The following is a 14,568-nucleotide window of genomic DNA, read 5'->3' on the forward strand; positions in this document are numbered from 1 at the left end:
TTTATTTTGAACAAAAAAAAGTTCAGTTCGGAGTAGCTAGTGCACAGTCCAATCCAGAGGTCTCCTCAAACTGCCAGGAAGGATTGTAATTGTAGAACTACAACACCAGAGCACAAGCCAGGTATTCATCTGTGTGTCACAACCACCTCCCATCTATTTGTTTGAACACTCATCCATTTTAATTACGTTTCATTCTTGACTGGTGGAAACCCAACATGGCTCTTGGGACTTTTGGGCTTTTTGATTCAGAGAAAGCTTCTTTTTTTTTTTCTTTGGTGCACACCTGCAGCCACCGTGGCTTTCCACCTATGAGAGCTCAAATCATAGAAACAGAGAGGAGGAAAACAACATTCAAGCAAACCCCTTTTTATCAATAATAGAGGGTGAAAACAAAGAGTGAATGCCCCAAACACCCAACAGAAAGCAGCACAAGGCACCAGTGCCAGCTCCAAATGGCGTTGTTGGAATATTAAAAACTTCAGAGAAATTCTGTAACATGGTTTCAGTGAACTGCAAACAACACAGCAACGTTTACCTTCCCAGCTAGTCTGTGAGGCTTTATTCCAAAGTAATGAAACAGTCAAAAGGTCTAATTTGTGCTGCGTCCCAAAAAAAAAAAAAACTTTTAATGAGATCGCAGTGTTGGCACACCAGGGGTTCTCGCACAAAAAACAAAAAAATGAAGGGCCGTCTGGCAGAGTCATCTGGCAACGTGCTGCATTGGTCAATCAAATATTTGCAGCACACATTCCTAGTGATTACTTTAGAATGTGAATGACGTAATTCTGCTGCTTACCCTGCCATGATCACTTTCCATACTGTAAAATTCTGCCTCATAGAATTAACAGAGCCGGGAAAAAAATAATTTCAAATATGAAAACAAGCTCCAGTATGTGTTGTATGTTTTCCTGACAAGGACCTCTTGTGGCCCTGTGCATAATGACTGTTGTCTCTTCAAAGCAAAGGCAAAAGTCGATTTGTGTTATAGTGCTGTGGAGGTCAGGATGGATGACTGGGCATCCAAAGCATCCACCTGCTGCTCACATCCTGTCATATACCGACAGTCAACATTGGTTTCTTTGAATAATGACTGTAGTTTCAGTTTCTTAAACCTAACCAGATCAAGGTGTCAGATCAAAAAACAGTCAGGAGTGATTGCCATAAGAGTCATATGTATCATAAAAGGGTGTGAAAGACACTGTACTACAAATAGGCCTTCCAGATCAGTTTTTTATTCAAACTGGACTTCCTGACACTGTCTGAGAACACTAGTCTAAGTTAAAAGAAATCCATATAAATTCAATGGATTATCATGGAAAAGCAAGACATTGTTACCACTAGGTATTCAGAGATCTTTGTAGGCCTAGTACACAACACTTCCACCACATAATGCTAAAGATCCTGTGTTTTGCAGTTCAGCAGTAACTTGAAATATGTCTGTGTTTACAGAGCAATCCACAGTGTCTAGAGTCTTGTTATGTTCCTCAAGTAGTCCTTCTCGTGTGTCTCCGTCTTCTTCTTTTTTTGACTCCACCTGTGAGAGTTGGAACAAACCCTTGGTCTGCTGTGTTCTCTCCGAACCAGCCAACCCACTGACGCGGTTAATGGTTAACGATGGTTACGGACATCACTTGCATGTCTCTTTGTCCAGGGAGAGGGATCCATCCTCAGTTGCTCTTCCCGGGGTTTCTTCCCTTTTTTTCACCATTACAGGGGTTGTTTCCTTATCCAAAGGTAAGGTCTTAGGACAGAGGGTGCCATATGCTGTAACAAATGTAAATCCCCTTGCAAATTTGTGATCTGTGACAATGAGTATGTTTACATGCACACCAATATTCCACTATTATTCCGAAAACGACAATATTCCGAATATGAGGTCATGTAAACAGCATATTCCGGTTGGATTTTCCCAATAAGGCCTTTTTCCGAATATAGCATTTTCCGATTAAAACGTGGAATATTCCGGTATTATTCAGGTTTAAGAGGTATTCTTTGGACGTGTATACAGCGCATTCGGAATATGCGTCTCAATCGGGGGTTTTACCGCAGTTTATAGCCTCTTGCCTGTTTATGGCTTATGGTCAGCTCTGTGCGTTGCTATGGTTGCTGTACACAATCAAACCAGCCAACAGTTTGCAAGGCTGCAGACCCGGTAAGAAGGAGGAACACAGCTACTTTTAAACATTACCAAAGACTTGGGTATCAACAGGCCTTTGCAAGAAGCTGATTGAAAGAATGAAAGAGGGACGCTGGGTTTGCACGGTCCAACAAGTCCGCCACTGCTGGTAAACTAATTAATTCAGTTACATTTTCTTTATTTTGACTGCAAGAATGCAAAATATGATACAGAAGAGATGTAAGAGAAGAATTTCTGCCCAGTCATTATAATTGCTGTATCAGTTGTATCAGCATGGTATATGAAAATAGAAGGATTTGCTTCCTAATACACTCAACCAACACACGCATGCACGCACACACTCACTTGAAATTGCAATGCTTCGAGGTACAGGTTGGTATTCTCCATAGCCAGCTGCATAGGAATGAGGCTGTCTAAGCAGGCAATTAGATCTGCTCCATGCAGTTTTGAGTTGCTGTTGTTGGTGTTTCCAGACAACTATTTTCATCTTTGTCATAAAATATGCACAGACAGAGCTATTGTTGCCCTCAGTGGACAACCTCTGTGTATGTGTGAGGAGGAGGCGGGTAAGGTAATGACTCTACCTTTTTGCTGAAGATGCCCAAGTGCCTCTCTTCACTCCATATGTCAGCACATTTAATGGACTCCAGTGTTACCTCTAAAGCAACTAAAAGTACCAAAGTTGCCAAATGGGAGAAAGCAATGTCAGAGTGAGTGAAAGGAGCAGCCCCTAGGCCTGCAGGCCCCCATCAGTATTTCATGATTATTATTGCTCAGCAGGTATATCATTTATTCCTAATTAGTTGTGGACCATGCAATATAATGATGATAATAATGTCTAAATGAGTGGATAAGGTTAATGTTATGTTAGAGTTATCGTACTTCTGCATACATAACAAAGGTTGCCTATTCTAACGTAAGCCCCATTTGGACAGGGTGATTTTAACATTCCTGCGCTGGTCAGTGATTTTAATATGTGGGTAATAATTCACCCCCAGCCCGGTGATAATTACAGCCACAATTACTACAGCTTTTCTGTGAACTCACCGCTCCTCCTGGAATTTGTAATCCCATCCTTGTATTTTAAAGTGGATCTCTGATTTTTTTGTCCACGTTAAGAGCTGGTTACTGTTTTTTTTTCACAGCTAAGTGTGAAATCGTTGTGAAAATTACGTCAAAAATGTTTTTGCTAATGTGATAGATGGAAACAAATGGGCCTAGTTGGGAATGACAGAATAAATGAAAGCCATCAGCAGAGCAAGACCCCGTAAAAGCTCATCAAATGGGCTGTTGTAATGTCAGCTACATGTAGGTACTTACATTCTCTTTTTAGCCCCTTATCTGTTTACAGTTGGCAATTTTGCACCATTAAGAATATGCTGAATTAGCTATTAGCAGTTTGCAATGTAACTATAAATGTACTATCACTAGATTACTTTGTTAATAAAGAAAAGTTAAAAACGGGATGATTCTCAGGCAAGTTCTGAGGCATATTTTTTATTATCATTTCTAAATAGATTTATAGACGTTTATTTGCAATGGACATCAGAGTTTATGATATTCTCAGGCAATGTAACCGCGAAAACATGGAAGCGCGGTAAAGCGGAGCTATTTTCATTTCGGCGCCCATGTTATCCAATCTGTCAGTTTAAACCAGCTGCGATCAGGAGCGGAGCGGCTGCGCCAACCCGTGTGTCAAACTGTCTGTTTGTCCGTCGGTCTCTCTCTCCGTGTGCCTGATCGCGTGTCTTGCTGTAGACACAGCTGAGAAGTCAAAATCCCCATAAACCTGCATGTTTTATTTTGAAATTTGTTTTATTTTGTAAAGTATCGGGCTGCACTTTGGCCTTCCTGTTTGTGCTTGCCTGCCTGGCTCGACACATTTGCTCGCGGGCTGGCTGGTCCTGTGGAATATGTCCATGTATATTACTGACCATATCCTGCAATTTCCCATGGGTTAAAATGCTGTGCGAAACAATGAGTTAAATTGCCGAATAGTCAAGTAAATCTTTATAGCGCAAAACCACAATAGAAGTTATCTTTTGAAACTTTTCACTTTTCAGGTCTAGACCACACCCAGTATAGACCTTTTTCACTGCTGACATTTTGACTTGAACAAATGTTATTCATGACATCTGTGATGGTTGTCTATTTGCCACTAGAAAGTAAGCGTGTTTGACTAAAACGTGCATAAAAATTATTATTATTAGCATAAAAGGGCTGCCTAAATGATAAATTTGGCAATGCGAGACTACGTTACAACAAACCCCTTTCCCCCCAGTGCTGAAAACTTCCAAAAGGGGACACTGAAATGTAGAATATATTGTGATATTGTGGTTTTAGCTGCTGGATAATGTTAGCTTGCTTGCTCACTAACCGGTCAGCTACCACCACAAATAGAATCTAAGTAATTATGTGGGAAACACTGCAGATAATTCATTAGAATGACATGAATAAAGGTTACTAAACGTAACTCAGATGGTATACTATATACTATTCTTGATATCAGTGCTGTTGTTGTTTATGTTGCTGTGACATCCCTATACTGTTTTTAATTGTTATGTTCACGTGTCCACTTCCTTTGTCGGGATTGATTGTCATTCTGGTGTCATTACCCTCTCTTACTCGACTCTAGCACCCTTCCATATTTATAGACATGTGGAGCACTGGACATAATAATTTTTTTGCTTCATAAGAGGTACTTGCGGCTGAACATCATGCAGTAAATACTTAGAGGGGCCTGTCTTTTTTTCCTAGAAGCAGTGAGTGCAGCAACTTTTGGCTCGGATTTAATAGGGAAGGCTGGCGAATACCTGCTGTGTTAGATTTAGACTTAATTCCTCAGAAGGCACTTTGATTCTCTGTAAGCCAGGCAGGCACACAACCTTATATTTCAAGCGTCATTCTGGTAGAAATGTTAAAGGCAATAGTCAACATCTCTGTTCCTGATGAAACTTAACTACATGTAAGGACCACCACGTTCAACCTGTGAGCCCTGCACTGTAAGAAATATCTGCGTATTAACACTTATGCAACTTTATATTTTAACAAAAATTGTCCATAGTACGAGATTCACAGTTGTATGTTTTTTTCAGTTCGAATTTTATAGTTTGTGCTCCAACAACCTTTGCTGGCCACAGAGGGTTTTTGGGAGATTAAAGAAGTCCACGTTGTCACTTTTTTCTACATTTTTTATTTTGCGCTTTTTTCCGATCCTTTGTGACACTTTTTTACGATCTTTTTCCAATGTTTTTGAAGGTTGTTTTTTTTACGTTTTCAGAAGTTTACTAACTAAGCATCTTTGTATGAAAGAATTTTATGTAGGCCTAATAAAATGTTCTGTATTTTTACTGTAGCTACACACATAATTTCCTTGTTTTAATTACGGGGCAAAGTACGGGTGAGCTGCCAGAACTTTTTTTTATTTATATATTTTTTATTTTACGGATTTATTTCTTCTTGTGTGTGCTATCGTGTAAAGCATCTAACTTACCACTATTTGTACTTTTTTTTATTTCCTATGTAGTTAACCTTTTTACGTTTTGCTATACAGTACATGTTATTTCAGTAATTTCCAGCTGCAGATCTCTGTGATAGGTCAGCTTGCACTCACATCTGTGAGACATTTTCTCTTAACTTCCAACGAAAAACACCTTCTCTTGTACATTACAGAGAGAATACATGCTGTTCCACTTTGAACCACTTTAAGTTATTCCAGTTTTGTACTATTACATTGTAACCAACAGTTCTTTTATGTCCTCTCCTCTCTGAAACTCATGCAGCCTCAAAGCTGTCCTTGACAGCTTTGCTCTTTTCAGGTATTTAGAGAGCCACTTAAAAGTTTTATTTCCTGAAGTTGTGAACTTGAACATTATAATGAAATATCTCCGCAATAACAGGTGGTTTGGTTAGGTTCATCTGGGTTTTTGCTCAGTTTTTTTAGTACCAGTCACAAATAATAACCTAAAACGACCATGTGCAGAATTAGCAAATGTTCTCATGGATCCTGAAATAAAGAGGCAGAATGGTCTCATTTTTCAGCAAACAAAAACTTGTGCCAACGGGAAAAATCTGTCGGAAAAAAAAAAATAATGTTATATTTCTGTACATAATGGCTTTAATGTTGGGTTGGGTATGGGCAAGTCAGTGACATCCACAACATGACATCCACAGCCAGTGTTTTAAGAGTCTATGCTCTCCAGGTTAGGTTTTCATTGGTGCTAAAATTATGAATTAATTGACAGAAAATGTATCAAATGCACTTTGTTGTACACATTAAGTGACAGAAATAGTATTTTAACCATCTCACAAGCAGTTCTGAATAAGCATATACTGGCAGCTGAAGAGTCTCCAGCCATGCTGGCAGTTTTCTGGGGATCTACTCAGACACAACAGTGCTTTGAGCTAAATGCTAATGTAGGCATGCTAACATACAGTGACAATGCTAACATGCTGATGTTCAGCAGGCATAACGTTACCATGTTCACCATCTTAGTTAAAGGACCAATGTGTCGTATTTAGTAGAATCTAGCCGTGAGGTTGCAGGTGAAAACTAACAGAATACCCCTTACCCATGTTTATGTGAAGTGCTCATTCTAAGCTAACCAAAACAAAATGATTCTTAGTTTCAGGTGAATATACAATAACAAAAATATAATTATGAATAATAATAATTAAAAATAATAATTCAATTTCTGCTAATATATCCCCCTAAATCCTATACATTGCTCCTTTACGTGTTAGTATGCTAATGTTTCCTAATTAGCAATAAACACAAAGTACAGCTGAGGCTGGTGGGAATACATTTGGTTTTGTAGGTATTTGACCAAACCAGTATTTGAAAGTCAGGGGATCATGTAGGGATTTATCCTCTGGGGACTATGCATGTCTTTACCAAATGTGTTGGCAATTCAACCAATAGCCTTTTGAGACATCTCACTAGAAAACAAAAATGTCCACCTCATACTGGTGCTAGAGAAAAAGTCAGAGGCTCACCAACGTCAATAGGATTCATCCCCTGGGCACCGTGAATTTCTGAAATGTAGAATAATCAATAATTAAAATCTTCAATAATTTATATAGATAGTTTTATTAAAAATAATTATAAATGCTCTTACATGAATATGAACTTGTTAAGAAGGATTTGAGGCACTTAACATATTAAAGTGAAAAATCACTGTTTGTGTTTTATCTGCCTATAGACTACACAAAACTGTCAGTTTTATAAATGGTGTTTCTGATTTTCTGTCATCGATGCAGCCTGGATGTGACTGGACGTTTTCTAATACTGATTTTGTTTTAATATCCATGTTTGTTGCTCTGACATTTTTGCCTCTGAGTTCTTTAGCTTGATTAATTTCTTTAACTGAGTCTGTACTCTCACTGGGCCCACTCAGTCTAGGGGACACACTCTTACATGATCTGTGGGCCGCCTATTTGAAGTCTGCCTTTCATCACTGAAGATATTCAAACAGACTGTCCTATTCCAAAGTCTCATTCAAATGTGGCCTACGGCTGTGCCTTTAGACACGACTACTGCTTGTGACTGCAGGTATCCCATTATCCATTCAAGTGAAGTTTGGGAATATGGGACCAAATCCCATGTACCAGTTGTATTTAGTTTAGGTGGTCACTGGTCAGCTTTTATTGTACACGAGTACTGTGAAGCTTGCTGGATCTTGCTTTTATAGTTACCATTTTGTCGGCCATTTAAGGACAAATTGCTGTTGGTAAATCTTTCGACCTTGCTGCTTGATCAGAACACATTATTTGTTCCCTGCAGAAGAGCAGCAGCGCTAGCTGTCTGTCCCCTGAAGGCTACATCTTCATAGGCTACATTCATCAAAGTGAATTACCCTTGAATTTGGACATAGCAATAATGTTGTCATTGGCATACAACAAAATGTACAATGCTAAGTAGCTTTCCGTTTTTATTTTCCAACTGGTAACTGTCAGAAAATCTTTAAAAAAAATCTTGTTCACTGGAGGGTAAAATGTCAACAGCCCTTACAGAGGCAAGAACAAATATAAATTATGTTTGATGCACAACAAAGAACATCCAGCCTTGCATTTGTGCTAAGACTACTTACTTTAGTCAGGAACACTAGTCATAGATTTAACCATTTATTGCAATGAATGGAAATACAGTTATGCTTGTTGCTGATGGCTCTGCTCTTGATAATGCTCCCTGGACCAGCCAAGCAGCATGCTAAGCTGAAACAGGGAGCACCATGCATAATCCCCCCTGGGTAAAAAAAGAGTGAGCCAAAAGCTCAAAAACATTGAAAACCATTTTAAACTTTGAGTCATGTTAGGACTCTGAACTAGGAAGGTGGAGGCTGAGGTTGTGGAGGCAAAATGTTGCCAGCAGCAGAGAGTGAAGCAGCGTCAGTGTAGCAGGGATCAGTGAGGAGGGAGTTACATTTAAAAGGGCCGCCTTGATGTGACAATGGCTGTGATTGGTGTGAGTCTGATAAGAATGATAATTCAATCGGGGCCTATGACTTCCTGTCCTGTATGAACTAACGCTTAGCTTAATTTTATCCTTCACTACAATGTGCAAAATCATTTTGCAGGTTCAAGGCTGTAGACAGGACTGCAGTGTCTGGTAAATGATCTGAAGTAGTTTTATTTGTTGGCAGTTCAGACAAAGTGCCTTGCCTGTTTACCATGGTCCAAAATGATCCAAACAGAATGCATAGTGTAATGCTCGAGTTTATTAGAAGATAAGGGTAATTTATCTGTGCAGCTGGCTGCAGTTGAGCTTCTATATAGCAAAATCTACATGTGTTTGAAACCCTGTCTGATCATTTCCTGCTAGAAAGTCATCTATAGGCTTTTGGGGGATTTTCATTTATTTAGTTTTACTGTCTACACTAGTGGAGCCGCTCAAGGCATGGCAATGTCGTCCTGTCGATCGGTCAGTCCACCAGCTATTAAATAGATTGCCATAAAATTTTGTACAGACATTAATGGACCCAGATGATAAAGCCCACTTTCACTTTCCCCTGACTTTTCCTCGATCACTACCGGCAGCTTGACATTTGGGGGTTTTAGTGAATTATCTAATACATTTGGTAATCCCCTGATCCGTTATTTATGCTCAATGCATTGGGTTAACAGATTTCTACTGTAGGTTTTGATTTTGAGCATACGCATGGAGCCGCTGTGACTTTTTAGTTAAAATGGTAATTTGCATAACAGGCAAAATGACAACTAATGAATCAATAAATTATTGAAATAATTTCAGAGGAAGTACATTTGTTTTTCAAATGGGGAATGTAACACAGTAAGACACCCTTTTTTTAAGAACTTGATGTTTTTGTGTCATATAATGAATGATGAATATTTAACTAAAGTCTACTTATTTGTTCTTATTTTGAAGTTAGTGAAACATATTGTATGTTTGGTTTGAAGACGTAGCTCTGTCTTTCCCGATCACTGCATGAAAGTTGTATTTGTCTTTGTTTCACTGCAGTGTTTTAATAGCACACTGAATACTGTTCCAGAGGTCTTTGTTCCCTGCCAGTAAACATTTCTGGGGGGAAATTGTGCAGTGAATATTGCTTTATTATTAAATCAGTCGTGTGAAATGCTGCTGAAACAATGGTGGCCTCAAAAAAGCCTTCCCACTTGTGAAGTAAAGCAATGGCAACATCTGCGCCGTCAGATAGTCATGGCTGTCAATAATATTTACACTATGAATTCATATCTTCAGTGCATATTGTTCTAAAACCAACAATATGAAAAGCTGATAAAGCTGCTGTCGTGAAAATGTCCTCATTTTGTCACATTGAAATTGCTGCCAACAGTGTTTTCATTCCCCCATTTCTTTCCGGGGGATCTTCTCCAGTTTAATCAAATGCTGCGTCTTGTTTCGGGGATTTTTAAAGCTCTTGTCACTGAGCAATGTTAGCACGAATTTAGTTTCAGTTCACATATATACCGCTGAGGCAGCAAATCTTTGCTTCTTTGATGGATTTCCCCCTTACTTTGTGATTCGCAATCCGCTAACACTTGTAAGACAAACTTCAATACATGCCCTCTAAACATAGCTAATGCCTCTGCTAAAACACACTTAGCTCAAGTGCATTGTGGACATATGGTATTGTAAGAGCAGTTTTTGTCCTTCGTCCTTAAGATCATATTGTACAGTAGCTTTACATGACAGACCAGTCAGTCTCTATTCACTTGCCTCCTACTTTGAAGCAAGAGAGGGACATTTACTATCTCACCAAAAGGAAGAACAATTAAATAGTATGAGTGGGATTATCTTGTTAAACAAAGCTGTTCATTTCCACATTAGTTTACTAATTCTGCACCCTTCCTTTCCTGTGAAATAGAATTGGTCACGAATGGCTGTGTCATTTTCATTGAATTGCAACATGAAAAAGGTAAAAATAAACTAAAAATAAGAGTCATGTTGGTATTGTCCAGCAAAAGACCCCAGCCAAATACTGTATGTGTTTGGTGTACCATGTCAAATAGTATACGTGTGTCATCCACTGTTTTTTCATCTATACTAACGTTTTGGCCATGTTATGCCTTTATTTGTTAGTGATAGTGGGGAAAGACAGGAAATGTGGGGCGAGAGAGTAGGCGATGATATGCAGCGATCAGGTCAGGCCAGCAGGGAATCGAACCAGCGACTCGCGTTTCAGTGCATTTGTGGCCATGTGGCTATCGGGTCGACCCGTCTTTAATATTTAAATGGGTTCATTTGTTGATGAAGCCTTCCCAATGTCACTTACACCATTTTCCTGTAAATATTCCTATTAGTAACAACTTATCAGTGCAGGCCTACAGTAATGCCAACTGTATTCATCACAAACATGTGTCAAGGTGCCACAGAGAGATACTTTCTCATTATTAGAATTTTTGTAATGTACATTTTGTTTAAAATTATTATAAGATGGGACTCTTTATCCTGAATTTGTCCAAAATGTTCCTTGTATATATAGTAAAATAAATGTTTTAGCAGTTCTGAAACAGCCAGTCAGTAATTTGATTTGAAAATGAATTGCATATACTGTTTTGATAATTGAGTAATCATATTACATACATATTACTTATTACTCAACAAAAGCCCCCAACCATGATTGGTTCCAGCTTCTTAAATGTGAAGATTTGCAGCTTTTCTCAGTTTAATGTTATCGTACACGCAAAATGTTTGGGTTTGATTGTTGATCAATATGATAACATCACTTGAATATTAGTTGAATCTATAATTGTTTTTTTAAATAAAAATAAGTTGCAGCCCTGATACATAAATTAGTGTAAACTTACGATATATACAAATAATACACATTTTGGATGGTTTCCATGTGAAGGCCTGTCAAGAAGTTTCCGTTAGTCAGTGAGGTGAATTGGCATGTCAAAGGTCTCCGATGTTGAATTCTACTTAAAAGCCATGTGTAAATTTGCTTTACCCCCCATGACCTCATTCACTGATTTCAGCCATTCCACTGAAATGAATCAATTCAATTTCCAAAAAACGTGCTGTCATCCTTAGCCATATAGTTCAATCTCAGAACTATCCAACACTATTGACGCTACAGTATCCCACTGCCTTAACAATACTTAGGAGGAAATGAGATCAACACTAACTTGATTTTCACATTAGTATATCAGTTCTCCTCCATTGTGGATATTTGTAATATCCACTTTGAAAGGTTCACTCCACAAGGCAAACTTTGCCAGTGTTTAATAAACTGTTCAAGGTGAGGTAAGATGTGTTCAAATTGCATTCCCCCAAAGACTTCAGCAAAAAGCCATGCAGTTATGAAGAACAGATCAAGAAACCTGTACTGTGTATGTTACGCCCCTGAAAAGGGGAGAAATAATCACAAGAGTGATGCGCAGATGTTTCCTCACTGAGAACTTTAGTGTAATCCATTTTACAACAGTACCACATTTTACAGACCAGATCTACAGGAAATAGTTTTGTAGGGTACAAGGCTTATAAAAGTCACAATAGCATACACTGTAATTTACTGAAACATATAAAACATTTTCAATATAACTGTTAAGCACAAATTAGTTTTAGCTCAGTAAACCATAACTAAATGTATCACAAATGTCAATAAAGTGCTTGAAACACATTGAAACACATTATACAAATAACACTGCAAAATATATTATTAACTGCGTACATGTTAATTCACAATTGACATAAAATGGCGTCTTAACTCAGTATGGAGCTATTCTTCTCTGTAACCGAGCGGGGGCTCCGCTCACACACACACACACACACACACACACACACACACACACACACACACACACATTACGTTCTGCAAACTTAACTCTAACTTACTTAAAATGTTACTAACACACACCTTAAACACTATTGACATGTTAGAAAGTAGCAAGTTATTAAATGAACTCCGTTTTATCAATAACATACCTGAAAAGGGGAGAAATAATCACAAGAGTGATGAGCTATTTTAGAATCCTCACATGCTATAAACTTACTAATACCTTTAGTGTATAACAGGCTATGAGTATTTCCTTTACCCTGCCACATGTACACTTCTGCATCTACGTTTGCTGGGAAGTTTTTTCTGGCTTAACTTTCCATGAAGACGTCATGGCAGTTATTTTTTTAGCCCATTAAAGTAGTCCATTTAAGGAACTATAATACTGTCCTCTTGTTAGTTCAGTAAATACAATGACTAAATCGAAAGCTAAAGTTAAACCACTATGCTCAGAAAAAAAAAAGTAGTTTTTCAAGCTTTTTCTTAATATATGATACGGTTAACTTTCTGCTTGGCTCCATGTCCATTAGCTAACTATTGATTGAATAAAACTGAATCCAGCACCGAGTTTTTTCTTTTTTTGCCATCTCTATGAGGCCAACTTAAGGACAAAATTCCCCACCAATGGTCCAAAACGTTTTTTTTTTTTTCATATTGTAGGTGTATCTTTTATTTTTTGTATGTGTGAATCCAACAGCGGGTTCAACTTTCTTGAACCCAGACGGGGACTCTGGAACGGAGGCAGACAGCGAGCCTCAGCTGGCCTTTTACACCGACCCAAACCGCAGTCGCCGCCGGAGTCGAGGTATGAGAAATGGTAACGCCAACAGCGCGTGGGGCTCAGGGGGTAAGGAGGATTTATACACCTACAGACAGTTAATCCCGCCGTCTGATGGTATTACCATCGCCATGACGCATGACAAGTAACCTTTACAGTGCATATAGCAGATGGATGGCAGTGTTGTGTGTGCTCGTGTTTTTGACTTCTAAAGGAAATACATGGAGTTTGTGTACACGGTATGCTGTGGATGTACTGTACATAGGTGTGTGTTGTCACAGTGGTTGTGAGCATGTAACAATGATCTCAGTGCATCTGCATACACGCTTGTTGACTGAAATCAAACAAGACCGTGAGATCAAAAATGTTCAGTGCCGAATATTTTGATATCCATTGCATCTTACGACATGAAAAAAATAAATAAAAAATCACTATTTTGAAATAATATTACACACAAATATTATTTCTAAGGAGGAGCCTTTCAAATGTGTCAAAGTGAAGTGGTGCAGTCCGCTTTATCTATTAGCATGCCATGTCCTAGCAGTTTTGATGTACAGTAATGGGGTGTGGAAGAGAGACATCGGGAAAATAAATAAATAAAGAGACAGTGCCCTCAAAATAATAGCTGCTGTCAGAAGGCGTTACAAGCCTTCACAACGCCTCTGAGCCAATTATTCCCCCGTCATGTGCACAGGTGTCACAAACATGGCGATGCCTCCAGAAGTGCAGCCAACACCTTTAATTAGAGCAAGAATAGAAAAACGGTAGTTCCAAACTGAACTATGTTGTTTACATACATCCAGAGGAAAGGAATGATCTGTGAGGTGTGAAGTCTTTAAGTATGAAGTGGGGGGGGATGAGAATAATAAAACATTCTACTTTAAAAAAAAATATATTAACCAAATGACTACTGGTTTTTGTAATGTCATAAAAATAACATGAAAATTAACTTTAAAGAAGGTGAATGTAATGCCCCACATCCAGTTTTTCTGGGTAATTTAACTGATTGGATAAACTAGCTTCATACATAATACGATAGGTCAGCTTTCTACTTTGGCTTTTGTTTAAAGGATCGCCTTGGGCAGCTTCTGTGTGAGAAAGTTCTGCCAGAGTCATTTAAAAGTGACGATGTAATTTGGAGTTATTCTGCTTGTGAAAAAGTGACCTCTTTAAACAAAGTGTGAGTGGCTTTATTCAAGGTCACAGTGATGGGTGTGTGTGTGTGTGTGTGTGTGTGTGTGTGTGTGTGTGTGTGTGTGTGTGTGTGTGTGTGCGTGCGTGCGTGTGTGCGCGTGTATTTTTACAGTCTATGGTTGCACTCTGGAGTAAAAGAGATAAGGGGAGCATTCTCGCTCTGGCAGAGAGCGAGAACAGAGGAAAGAGGGAAGGTTGGAAAA

General features: G+C 38.7%; 1 protein-coding gene across 4 annotated transcripts in view; it reads left to right on the forward strand.

Annotated features, from left to right (window-relative positions):
* Positions 1 to 14,568, forward strand: part of astn1 (astrotactin 1) — a 566,677-nt gene that overhangs the window by 112,868 nt on the left and 439,241 nt on the right. For 2 of the 4 annotated variants that reach the window (XM_039816837.1, XM_039816835.1), the window contains exon 6: positions 13,091 to 13,240. The exons of 1 other annotated variant lie outside the window; for it this stretch is intronic. In XM_039816837.1, coding sequence (XP_039672771.1) covers positions 13,091 to 13,240 — 150 coding nt within the window. The remainder of the gene's footprint in view (positions 1 to 13,090; positions 13,241 to 14,568) is intronic. One more of the 4 variants, XM_039816836.1, reaches the window with a different exon arrangement.

The sequence above is a fragment of the Perca fluviatilis genome, chromosome 11, assembly GCF_010015445.1.
Source record: "Perca fluviatilis chromosome 11, GENO_Pfluv_1.0, whole genome shotgun sequence".
Classification (NCBI taxonomy): Eukaryota; Metazoa; Chordata; class Actinopteri; order Perciformes; family Percidae; genus Perca; species Perca fluviatilis.